This window comes from Electrona antarctica (genome assembly GCF_951216825.1).
Source record: "Electrona antarctica genome assembly, contig: scaffold_58, whole genome shotgun sequence".
NCBI classification, from domain to species: Eukaryota; Metazoa; Chordata; class Actinopteri; order Myctophiformes; family Myctophidae; genus Electrona; species Electrona antarctica.
Genome location: NW_027638206.1, coordinates 598,508 through 612,075, shown reverse-complemented (window position 1 = coordinate 612,075; position 13,568 = coordinate 598,508). Strand labels below are relative to the sequence as shown.

Genomic DNA, 13,568 nt, shown 5'->3' with positions numbered 1-13,568 from the left:
CTTTTTTTCTCCTCTCCGCCGTTCATTGGTTCAGATGAAGAACCTCCCTGGCTCCAGCCGTGTGTGTGTGTGTGTGTGTGTGTGTGTGTGTGTGTGTGTGTGTGTGTGTGTGTGTGTGTGTGTGTGTGTGTGCGTGCGTGTGCGCGCGTGTGTGCGTGTGTGCGTGTGTGCGTGTGTGCGTGTGTGTGTGTGTGTGTGTGTGTGTGTGTGCGTGCGCCACTGGGGGAGATGCAGGAAGCGTGTATGGCCACAAGGTGGCAGAGTCGCACTAAATGTAACCAGACAGGGGCATTCCATGTAACAAAACAAAAACAGATTGATTGATTGATTGATTGATTGATTGATTGATTGATTGATTGATTGATTGATTGATTGATTGATTGATTGATTGAACAGTCTATTAGACCAGTGGTTCCCAAAGTGGGGTCCGGGGACCCCCAGGGGTCCTTGAGGGAGTTCCAGGGAGTCCCCAGTTAAATGATAGTTTGGAACCAAATGGACCCTTACTTTTTGATGAATTGAACAAGGTGGACCCTCTTGTAAACAAGTGTAATGCTTTATTGGGTCGTCCACTCACAGTTAACAGTCTTTGTATTGAGTTTGTGCTTGAAATGTACTGTAATTCTGCAAACTGTTAATAAATATTTCAATCAATCAATCAATCAATCAATCAATCTCAGAGTTAACACAGGTGTCCGTGTGCAGCTTGTGGAAAAGTGGAGATATTTTACTAAATACACATTTTCTTTTTTTTACTTTTACATTTTTATCCCATGATTTTTTGCAACCCATTTGTTTCACCCAGTGTCAATTATCTAATGGGCGCTACACTTCCTCTGCCAACCTGGGGGGGGCAGCGGACTGACCTTATGCTTCCTTCTATGCATGAGGAGTCCAAGCTGCTTCTTTTCACCTGCCAGGGGGAGTTTCCCTGCGTGGCACACAGGTGGATGGAAAAGAAGCTCCGCCCACGCGGCAGAATGCCGCTGCGGGGCAAAGCGTTTCCGGGAGTCTGGCCTCAGAGGCATTCAGCCGCGTGGGCGGAGCTTCATTCAGCCGCGTGGGCGGAGCTTCATTCAGCCGCGTGGGCGGAGCTTCATTCAGCCGCGTGGGGCGGAGCTTCAGAGGCATTCAGCCGCGTGGGCGGAGCTTCATTCAGCCGCGTGGGCGGAGCTTCAGAGGCATTCAGCCGCGTGGGCGGAGCTTCATTCAGCCGCGTGGGCGGAGCTTCAGAGGCATTCAGCCGCGTGGGCGGAGCTTCATTCAGCCGCGTGGGGCGGAGCTTCTTTTCCATCCACCAGCTGGTCTAAAAACCCGGAAAAGACGCCAGGCAGACAGCGGAAAACGGCCGCGCCTGTCTGCCCAGGTCTGGCAACAGCTAGAAAGGCCCTTTCGCCAACCCCGCCTCGGGTATGGGCACTGATGCCCTTTCGCCAACCCCGCCTCGGGTATGGGCCCTGATGAGACCCCGCCTCGGGTATGGGCCCTGATGAGACCCCGCCTCGGGTATGGGCACTGATGAGACCCCGCCTCGGGTATGGGCCCTGATGAGACCCCGCCTCGGGTATGGGCCCTGATGCGTCGCCAGCGTCCCCACCATAGAGTATAAAGAAGGATAGAGACAGAACCGGCGTGATCCGTGATAGCTCCGCAACGTTGGAGAGCCTCACTGGGGCCTTGGTCCCACCCCCCAAAAAGGTTTTTTAATGGTCAAAGTCAGATTTCAACACATCAGGTAAAATTATACCGTTTAATATAACAAGCTAAATTTACCCCGGTCCAAAATCTAATACTATTAATCATGACATATTAATTAATACATTGGAAAGATATGGGTTTAGAGGAAGAGTATTAAATTGGGGGCGAAGCTATTTAAGTGAAAGGAAACAATTTGTGAAGTTGGGTGAGTTTGTCTCTTCATGCTTGGGCATTGCTTGTGGAGTCCCCCAGGGGTCAGTATTGGGTCCTAAACTGTTTATTATGTATATAAATGATAATGTGTGATGTATCTAATAGCCTATATTGAAAATGGTAGTTTTCGCAGATGACACAAATATGTTTTGTTCCGGAAGAAATCTACATGAGCTATTGGACCTGGTCACTTCAGAATTATGCAAGTTAAAAAGGTGGTTTGATAAAAAAAATGAATTGTCACTAAATCTGGCTAAAACTAAACTAATGATATTCAGTAATTATAAAATAGATAATCAAGTAAATATACAGGTAGATGGTGTTGAGTTTCTGAAAACAAATTTCTTGGTGTAATTGATGATAGAATTAACTGGAAGTCTCATATTAAATATATATATAATAAATGATCTAGAAGTATTTTAGTTTTAAATAAAGCAAAGCACCTTAATTTAAACTATAATTCAATACGCATGCTATACTGCTCCCTGGTTTTGCCGTACCTAAACTACTGTACAGAGGTTTGGGAGAATACTCATAAAACTTCACTTAATGCAATTGATTGATTGATTGATTGAAAAATGTATTAACAGTTTGCAGAATTACAGTACATTTCAAGCACAAACTCAATACAAAGGCTGTTAACTGTGAGTGGACGACCCAATTAAGCATTACACTTGTTTCCAATAGGGTCCACCATGTTCAAATCATCAAAAACATTTAGAGACGTACAAATAGACACTTCTATATAGACAAAGGACAGAACAGGAATTCATAATAAAGAAGGTAAAAAGGAAAAAGAAACATATACAGTGAGGGGAAAAAAAGGGGTGGGCGGTGGGGGGGATTCACGTTCAGCTCCGTTAATTTGTTTGTTTTCCTTGGAGGAGCAATACAAACGAGCTATATAAGAATTATACATAATGCTGGATATAGAGATCACACTAATACATTATTTTTAAACTCATATCTTTAAAAAAATAATGGATATAATAGAATATAAACTGCCCTTATATAATGTACAAAGCAAGGAATAATCAACTCCCTGAAAATATTCAGGTGATGTTCTCTGATAGAGAGGGGGGGGGGGGGGGGGGGGGTATAATTGAAGGTGGGGCTCGGACAACGCTAACATCGTTTTGAATTTCAATCTGTGGAGTAAAACTATGGAACAGTGTGCATGTGGAACTCAAGCAATGCTCAAGTGTGAACCAACTCAAAAGAAGATATAAAGAATGCATTATTATGAGGTATAGGGAGGGAGATTTACAATAACATATCATTTTAGATAATTGTACTTGTATATAGGAATATATATAATATGCCAAATGTATGTATTATATGAAATACATAAAGTATTTATATATATAGGCAGGCAGGCAGGCAGGCAGGCAGACAGGCAGGCAGTATATATAGGCAGGCAGGCAGGCAGGCAGGCAGGCAGGCAGGCAGGCAGACAGACAGACAGACAGACAGACAGACAGACAGACAGACAGACAGACAATAGAATGCGGTGAATGATGATAAATTAAGGAGTTTAAATTATAATTCTGTTAACTGTAAATCACTGTGGATTAAGAGCAACTGATAAAATCACACTGTAATTATATAAATAAATGCAAAATAAGGAAAGAAAAAAAGAAAGAAAAGGAAATGACAAATAATTACAATAATAAATAATAATACATAATAATAAATAATAATAATAATAATAAAGAGGATATTTTTAATGGGAACCAGTACGTCACATCCTGCCCAGACAGACAGACTGTAGTGCGTGTGTGTGTGTGCGTGTTTGTGTGCGTGTTTGACTGCGTGTGTGTGTGTGTGTGTGTGTGTGATCGTGTGACTGTGTGTGTGTGTGTGTTCCATCCAGTCAGCCCAGTGAGTCAGTCAGATCCAACATGGCGGCGTCGCTGCAGCCTCTCTCGGCTCTGTCGGACCAGGATCTTTTCTCGGAGCTCCGCGCGCGGGGCTTCGCGCCGGGCCCCGTGACGGAGAACACCCGGCCCGTCTACCTCAAGAAGCTCAAGCGGCTCCGCGAGGACCAGGGGTCCGCCGCCGGGGCCGGGGGGTCCGCCGGGGGGTCCCCCGGAGGAGGAGGAGGAGCGGCCGGCGGCGGCGCTAAGACGCGCGGCTCGGCGGGCGGCGGCGGCTCGGCGGGCGGCCAGGCCAACAACAACAACACCGAGGCTTCGGGAGGAGGAGGAGGCCGAGGCGGGGGAGCGGCGCGCCGGAGCGGGGCGGCGAGGCACCGCGACGCCGAGGCCTCTCCTCCTCCTCCGGGCCTCCGGAGGCCGGGAGGCGCTAAGCTCCTGCTGGGCTTCAGCTCCGACGAGTCGGACGTGGAGGCTCCTCCGGTGCCTCCTACCCAGAAGAAGGCCTCCATAGGCGGCCTGAACCACAGGAAACACCGAGGCTCCGCGGGAGGCCTGTCTCCCACCACCACCACCACCACCACCGGGTCGAGGCAGCAGCCCCAGCCGCCCCTCAGGCCTCCCGGAGCGGCCACGAACACCACCGCGGCTCCCCGGAGGAGCCACCCCGGCCAAGGAGACGTTTACAACTCCTCCTCTCTCCTCCTCGGTCTAGACGGGGAGATGAGGAGGAGCCCCCCGCCGCTGTCTGGGTCTGGCTGGGGGGGTCCCCGGGTCAGGGGAGCGGGCAGCCCCCGGGAGGAGGAGGGGGGTCCCCGGGAGGAGGAACCGGAGGAGGCGGAGGAGAGCAGGAGGTGCGGCGGAGGCTCAGTGAACGGCAGCCGGCTGGAATACAGCGACTCGGAGGAGGAGGAAGAGGATGAGGAGGAGGAGGGTAGGCTGGTTGATTCATATTATTTATTATGTTGTTGTTTTTTTAATCTATTTTACAATAGTGGGGTCCGGCCGTCCGGGGACCCCCCAGAGGGGTCCTTGAGGGAGGAGTTATAGGCCAGGGGGTCCCCAGCTAAATTGATAGTTTGGAACCGAATGGACCCTTATGGGTCTGTAACCTAACTTGATTTAAATGAACATTGATTTTACAATATAAATTGGGGGTCCCAGAGATAGAAATAATGCCATTGAATGGGGGGTCCGTAGCCTAATGCATGTCAAACTGGGGGGTCCTTGAAATTAAATACAATTTAAAATGGTTGAGAATCACTGCTAGAGCCACTAGGGGTCCACTGGCATATCCTTTCAAATGGGGGGATAATGTGTGTCAATTTGGGGGTCCTTGACATGATGAAGTTTGGGAACCCCTGTTTTACAGGGGTCTTCAACCAGGTAGTGGTCCTTGAGGGGGTTCCAGGTGTAGCCTGGTTAATAAACCAGACCGAATCAGCCGTTGGCAAAAAAAAGTTGCCTACCAGCGGATTTCGGTCTGGCGAGGCTCAGTAGCACGCCTCTTTCCTACAATCGAGAACAGGTCGGACCAATCGGGACACGGTATGCAATATGGGCGGGCTTTGGTACAGTGACGTTCAATGCTTGAGACCTTTGACTGACAGTAGCTCTGACCAATTGCGTCAAAGAGAAAATGTTCCCCGGGAAATGAAATCCAAGTGGAGCCAGCCCAGACTGATATACCGCGACAGTGTTGTGTGATATTAGTCTGGCTTATTAGCCAGGCTATTCCAGGTGGTCCCCAGCTAAATGATGGAGAGTTGCGCTCTCAAGAGTTAAATTATTGTTAAACATCTGCATTATAAGTTAATTTACCAGAAGTCTACACAATTAGAGAATGTAGAAGAATTGTTATTTTGATCAACATTTGCCTGTTATCTCTCCTAATGGTACCAACATCAATACAGCATGGATGGAATTGTGGACAAAATCTTATCAAAATATTCTTTAATTTTGGGTCTGAGCCACGGAACCACCGTTTGATGACATTTAGCCTCTCAGACCCATTTGAGCCACGGACCACCGTTTGATGACATTTAGCCTCTCAGACCCATCTGAGCCACGGACCACCATTTGATGACATTTAGCCTCTCAGACCCATTTGAGCCACGGAACCACCGTTTGATGACATTTAGCCTCTCAGACCCATTTGAGGCACCACGGACCACCATTTGATGACATTTAGCCTCTCAGACCCATTTGAGCCACGGACCACCATCTGATGACATTTAGTCTCTCAGACCCAAAACTAAAGAATATTGTTGTTGTCGTTGGATAATATTTTATCCACAATTCCTGCTGTATTGATGTTGGTACCATTAGGAGAGATAACAGGCAAACATTGATCAAAATAACAATTCTTCCACATTCTCTAATTGTGTAGACTTAAATTAAACTTATAATGCAGATGTTTAACAATAATTTAACTCTTGGGAGCGTCCATTTGGTTTCATTTTACGCTCTCAAGAGTTAAAGATCTAATAATTAGGGTCCATTTGGTTACCAACTGTCCATCATTTATCTGGGAACCACCATGGTTGAAAACCACACTAATTTACGTAATAAATATGGCCATCTATTATAGAAAAATGCTGAAATACCTGATCTACAATTTGTGCCACTTTCTCATTACGAAGCCTAAAAGCCAAGGCAAAATAAAATAATTGTAATTTCTATTCATAATGTTCCAATTTCCAACGGCAAAAAACTATTCCTACTACTAACAATTATAACACAATTCTATCGTTAATCACAGTTATGCGTGTGCCAAATTAATCGTCAGCTTAAATGTGTAATCGATACAGCGATCTTCTGTTACATTTTTGTGGTATAAAAGTCAATCAGATATTTTATAGTATATACACGCACACACACACACACACACACACACACACACAGGGAGAACGGCCCTGACCAGCCTGTGTAGGGGTGAGAGGGAGAACGACCCTGACCAGCCTGTGTAGGGGTGAGAGGGAGAACGGCCCTGACCAGCCTGTGTAGGGGTGAGAGGGAGAACGGCCCTGACCAGCCTGTGTAGGGGTGAGAGGGAGAACGGCCCTGACCAGCCTGTGTAGGGGTGAGAGTGAGAACGGCCCTGACCAGCCTGTGTAGGGGTGAGAGGGAGAACGGCCCTGACCAGCCTGTGTAGGGGTGAGAGGGAGAACGGCCCTGACCAGCCTCCTGTGTAGGGGTGAGAGGGAGAACGGCCCTGACCAGCCTGTGTAGGGGTGAGAGGGAGAACGGCCCTGACCAGCCTGTGTAGGGGTGAGATGGAGAACGGCCCTGACCAGCCTGTGTAGGGGTGAGAGGGAGAACGGCCCTGACCAGCCTGTTTCCTGTGTAGGGGTGAGAGGGAGAACGGCCCTGACCAGCCTGTGTAGGGGTGAGAGGGAGAACGGCCCTGACCAGCCTGTGTAGGGGTGAGAGGGAGAACGGCCCTGACCAGCCTGTGTAGGGGTGAGATGGAGAACGGCCCTGACCAGCCTCCTGTGTAGGGGTGAGATGGAGAACGACCCTGACCAGCCTGCTTAAATACCCCTAGCCAGATTGGAGTCAGGTGTGCCTCTTCCTCTAGGCTGGTCCTCTCCTCCTACACATGGGAGAACAACACTATCGGAACACAGGCGGCGGTGGCTCAGCGGGTAGAGTGGCTGGATGGTAACCGCAAGGTTGCCAGTTCGATCCCTGTGGGCTTCCCCAGAGTTAGTGTCGAAGTGTCCTTGAGCAAGACACTGAACCCCTGATTGCTCCTGATGTGCAGGTTGGTGCCTTGCATGGTTTCCGCCGCCATCGGTGTGTGAATGTGTGTGAATGGGTGAATGTAATGCACAATCTATGTAAAGGTGTGTGAATGTGTGTGTGAATAGCTGAATGTAATGCACACTCTATGTGAAGGTGTGTGAATGTGTGTGTGAATGGGTGAATGTGATGCACAATCTCTGTAAAGCGCCTTGAATAAAGGCGCTATATAAATGTACCATTTATTTATTTACCATTTAACACAGCAAAATCACACAAACAGGATGGGTCATCACCCCCCCCCCCCCCCCAAACAGTAGTTAATAGTGTACTCCGTAATATTAACTTAGCTTCACAGTCCTCCTACACATGGGAGAACATTGGGTATTTCCCAGCTAGCGGTAATGAAAGTATTCCATAAGGTGGCGCTGTCTGTCCGGCGTCTGGCCAGCTGCAGCGCTGTCGGAAAACAAGGACGTGAGTTGATCAAATAGAATCCATGTCCGGGTTTTACTGCTTCGTCTATTTCTCGCTCAAAGGTTTTCTAAAACATTCTTGAGAGCAACGTTTAGGTGTGTGTGTGTGTGTGTGTGTGTGTGTGTGTGTGTGTGTGTGTGTGTGTGTGTGTGTGTGTGTGTGTGTGTGTGTGTGTGTGTGTGTGTGTGTGTGTGTGTGTGTGTGTGTGTGTGTGTGTGTGTGTGTGTGTGTGTGTGTGTGTGTGTGTGTGTGTGTGTGTGTGTGTGTGTGTGTGTGTGTGTGCGCGTGTGGGCGGGCAGTGGTCTGTTATAGAGCGGTCTGTTATAGAGCGGAGCGGTCTGTTATAGAGCGGTCTGTTATAGAGCGGTCTGTTATAGAGCGGTCTGTTATAGAGCGGTCTGTTATAGAGCAGAGCGGTCTGTTATAGAGCGGTCTGTTATAGAGTGGTCTGTTATAGAGTGGTCTGTTATAGAGCGGAACGGTCTGTTATCCAGAAATAACACACCGCTGAATTCAGCGATTGACCAATCAGAATCAAGCATTCAACAAGGCCATGATAATAAATAACGGGTTGCCATGTTCTTCTTCATCCCCAGGAGGAGACCGGCTGTCCTCGCGCCGCCTCTCTCCGTCTTCTAGACGGAGCCACCACCTCCTCCACGACCACCACCTCCTCCACGACCACCACCTCCTCCACGACCACCACCACACTCCATCACCACCTCCATCTGCTTCCAGACGGAGCCACCACCTCCACCATCCTAGTGCTCCGTCACCACCCCAGGAGAGGGGAGGGGGAGAGGAGGAGGAGGAGGAGGAGGGCAGAGGCTCGGTGCTCAGACGGAGCTTCTCTCCCAGGAGTTCCATCTACGTCTCCCTGGGAGGAGCAGGAGGAGGAGGAGGAGGCGCGGCATCTTCCGACTCCTACAGCAAGAACCACGTAAGATCATTATTCTTACTTGTAATGTTTTATTGTCCGGTGCTCCGATGCGTATGTCCCGTGGCAGCGTATGACGTAATGATTAATTTGTGCTTGATATGGCATTGGTGTCAGATTACATAGATGTATACACTGAAACATATCTTTAGTACGTCACCATTGAGAGCCAGTTATACCCTGGCATTGGTACATATCTTCATTACGTCACCATTGAGAGCCAGTTATACCCTGGCATTGGTACATATCTTCATTACGTCACCATTGAGAGCCAGTTATACCCTGGCATTGGTACATATCTTCATTACGTCACCATTGAGAGCCAGTTATACCCTGGCATTGGTACATATCTTCATTACGTCACCATTGAGAGCCAGTTATACCCTGGCATTGGTACATATCTTCATTACGTCACCATCGAGAGCCAGTTATACCCTGGCATTGGTACATATCTTCATTACGTCACCATCGAGAGCCAGTTATACCCTGGCATTGGTACATATCTTCATTACGTCACCATCGAGAGCCAGTTATACCCTGGCATTGGTACATATCTTCATTACGTCACCATCGAGAGCCAGTTATACCCTGGCATTGGTACATATCTTCATTACGTCACCATTGAGAGCCAGTTATACCCTGGCATTGGTACATATCTTCATTACGTCACCATTGAGAGCCAGTTATACCCTGGCATTGGTACATATCTTCATTACGTCACCATTGAGAGCCAGTTATACCCTGGCATTGGTACATATCTTCATTACGTCACCATTGAGAGCCAGTTATACCCTGGCATTGGTACATATCTTCATTACGTCACCATTGAGAGCCAGTTATACCCTGGCATTGGTACATATCTTCATTACGTCACCATCGAGAGCCAGTTATACCCTGGCATTGGTACATATCTTCATTACGTCACCATCGAGAGCCAGTTATACCCTGGCATTGGTACATATCTTCATTACGTCACCATCGAGAGCCAGTTATACCCTGGCATTGGTACATATCTTCATTACGTCACCATTGAGAGCCAGTTATACCCTGGCATTGGTACATATCTTCATTACGTCACCATCGAGAGCCAGTTATACCCTGGCATTGGTACATATCTTCATTACGTCACCATCGAGAGCCAGTTATACCCTGGCATTGGTACATATCTTCATTACGTCACCATCGAGAGCCAGTTATACCCTGGCATTGGTACATATCTTCATTACGTCACCATTGAGAGCCAGTTATACCCTGGCATTGGTACATATCTTCATTACGTCACCATTGAGAGCCAGTTATACCCTGGCATTGGTACATATCTTCATTACGTCACCATTGAGAGCCAGTTATACCCTGGCATTGGTACATATCTTCATTACGTCACCATTGAGAGCCAGTTATACCCTGGCATTGGTACATATCTTCATTACGTCACCATTGAGAGCCAGTTATACCCTGGCATTGGTACATATCTTCATTACGTCACCATCGAGAGCCAGTTATACCCTGGCATTGGTACATATCTTCATTACGTCACCATCGAGAGCCAGTTATACCCTGGCATTGGTACATATCTTCATTACGTCACCATCGAGAGCCAGTTATACCCTGGCATTGGTACATATCTTCATTACGTCACCATTGAGAGCCAGTTATACCCTGGCATTGGTACATATCTTCATTACGTCACCATTGAGAGCCAGTTATACCCTGGCATTGGTACATATCTTCATTACGTCACCATTGAGAGCCAGTTATACCCTGGCATTGGTACATATCTTCATTACGTCACCATTGAGAGCCAGTTATACCCTGGCATTGGTACATATCTTCATTACGTCACCATTGAGAGCCAGTTATACCCTGGCATTGGTACATATCTTCATTACGTCACCATTGAGAGCCAGTTATACCCTGGCATTGGTACATATCTTCATTACGTCACCATCGAGAGCCAGTTATACCCTGGCATTGGTACATATCTTCATTACGTCACCATTGAGAGCCAGTTATACCCTGGCATTGGTACATATCTTCATTACGTCACCATTGAGAGCCAGTTATACCCTGGCATTGGTACATATCTTCATTACGTCACCATTGAGAGCCAGTTATACCCTGGCATTGGTACATATCTTCATTACGTCACCATTGAGAGCCAGTTATACCCTGGCATTGGTACATATCTTCATTACGTCACCATCGAGAGCCAGTTATACCCTGGCATTGGTACATATCTTCATTACGTCACCATTGAGAGCCAGTTATACCCTGGCATTGGTACATATCTTCATTACGTCACCATTGAGAGCCAGTTATACCCTGGCATTGGTACATATCTTCATTACGTCACCATCGAGAGCCAGTTATACCCTGGCATTGGTACATATCTTCATTACGTCACCATCGAGAGCCAGTTATACCCTGGCATTGGTACATATCTTCATCACGGCATACGCAGCTACGGGACATACACATGTAACCACAGTATACTGCTAATCAACTTAACAAATGACATACCGGTATACATATACAACTTACATATACATACATGTATATATGTAAATCTTTATTACATCACCATTGCGAGCCAGAGATTGGAAAGTTCTTAGCGGGCGACAGTACTTGCGCGCTCTGCTTGCGCACTAGTAGGTCATTTATGGCCTACTAGTGTGCAAACCCTCCCGCGCACTCAGATCAGCCAACGCAGGGAAGCTGGAAGTACCCTCACTAAAAACGCCGGGACAACGCTCCACACGTCCCAAACTCTTCTCCCTTCTGGCCCCAAAACTGTGGAATGCACTTCCCGTTGCAATCAGAACTGCAGCATCACTCCCGATCTTCCGCCGTAGTCTGAAAACACACCTTTTCAGACTCCATCATGGCCCATAGCACTTACCCTACCCCCCTTAGACAGCACTTCTTAGACTTATATAGCATTTGAAACAGACTTATAGCATGTCATGTAGACAGCACAATAAGTGCATTGTATGTAGTCATAGCACTTCATAGTATATGTACAGCATAGTATAGCATATATGTATAGTTTATATGTATAGTGTCATTATATAGATATGTTCTAGTTATAGTTTATATGTATAGTGTCATTATATAGATATGTTCTAGTCACGTTCTTAGCTTACGCATGTTTCGCGATAAATGCATTTTACATATGTGATGTATTCCCATGCTTTTTGTTCTTGCTTAATGTAAGTCGCTCTGGATTAAGAGCGTCTGCTAAATGCCTAAATTGTAAATTGTAAATTGTAAAGCGCAAGTAGACACTGGACAGAGTGCAGTTCTAGTTGTTATTATTATTATTATTATTATTATTAGGGCCCTATAGAGCACCGACGTCCTGACGTCACTCGCTCATCCCCTCGATTCCCCTGGTTCTGCCCGGTTCACGGAAGTAATTTCTCTATGGAGAAAAACATGGGCTCATCTTAAAATAGTTTCATATAAGCGTTCAAAAATAAACAAGCTGTCTCGGCGTTATTGTCAGGGAGGTGTCTCTGTGTCGTTATATTGTCAGGGAGGTGTCTCTGTATCGTTATATTGTCAGGGAGGTGTCTCTGTATCGTTATATTGTCAGGGAGGTGTCTCTGTATCGTTATATTGTCAGGGAGGTGTCTCTGTATCGTTATATCTATCGTTATTTCTTTATTGCACAGCTGCCCCCCTTTGCCAAACTTGTGCTAAATAAATAAACCTAAACCTATATTGTCAGGGAGGTGTCTCTGTATCGTTATATTGTCAGGGAGGTGTCTCTGTATCGTTATATTGTCAGGGAGGTGTCTCTGTATCGTTATATTGTCGGGGAGGTGTCTCTGTATCGTTATATTGTCAGGGAGGTGTCTCTGTATCGTTATATTGTCAGGGAGGTGTCTCTGTATCGTTATATTGTCAGGGAGGTGTCTCTGTATCGTTATATTGTCAGGGAGGTGTCTCTGTGTCGTTATATTGTCAGGGAGGTGTCTCTGTATCGTTATATTGTCGGGGAGGTGTCTCTGTATCGTTATATTGTCAGGGAGGTGTCTCTGTATCGTTATATTGTCAGGGAGGTGTCTCTGTATCGTTATATTGTCAGGGAGGTGTCTATCGTTATATTGTCGGAGAGGTGTCTCTGTATCGTTATATTTTCAGGGAGGTGTCTCTGTATCGTTATATTGTCAGGGAGGTGTCTCTGTATCGTTTGCAACAGTCAGTCAGTCATATTTGATACAGTCTGTTTCTAGTGAAAATGTAACTAATTCAGCAGCAGTAACAATAGCGTTTTCTCTCAGTCAGTAGATTCTTCATATCCATATAAGGCAACCCTTAGTGTTTTATTTAGCTGCCAGGGGCAGGTGGGCGACCCTTAGTGTTTTATTTAGCTGCCAGGGGCACGTGGGCAACCCTTAGTGTTTTATTTAGCTGCCAGGGGCACGTGGGCAACCCTTAGTGTTTTATTTAGCTGCCAGGGGCAGGCGGGCAACCCTTAGTGTTTTATTTAGCTGCCGGGGGGGAGGTGGGCAACCCTTAGTGTTTTATTTAGCTGCCGGGGGCAGGTGGGCGACCCTTAGTGTTTTATTTAGCTGCCGGGGGCAGGTGGGCAACCCTTAGTGTTTTATTTAGCTGCCAGG

The 13,568-nt window shown here is 46.9% G+C and overlaps 1 protein-coding gene across 1 annotated transcript in view; it reads left to right on the top strand.

The window, feature by feature from the left end:
* Nucleotides 1-3,737: 3,737 nt before the first annotated feature.
* Nucleotides 3,738-13,568, top strand: part of lemd3 (LEM domain containing 3) — a 32,996-nt gene continuing 23,165 nt past the window's right edge. Inside the window, exons 1-2 of the mRNA XM_079531197.1 lie at nucleotides 3,738-4,719; nucleotides 8,603-8,946. Coding sequence (XP_079387323.1) covers nucleotides 3,813-4,719; nucleotides 8,603-8,946 — 1,251 coding nt within the window. The 5' untranslated portion in view covers nucleotides 3,738-3,812. The remainder of the gene's footprint in view (nucleotides 4,720-8,602; nucleotides 8,947-13,568) is intronic.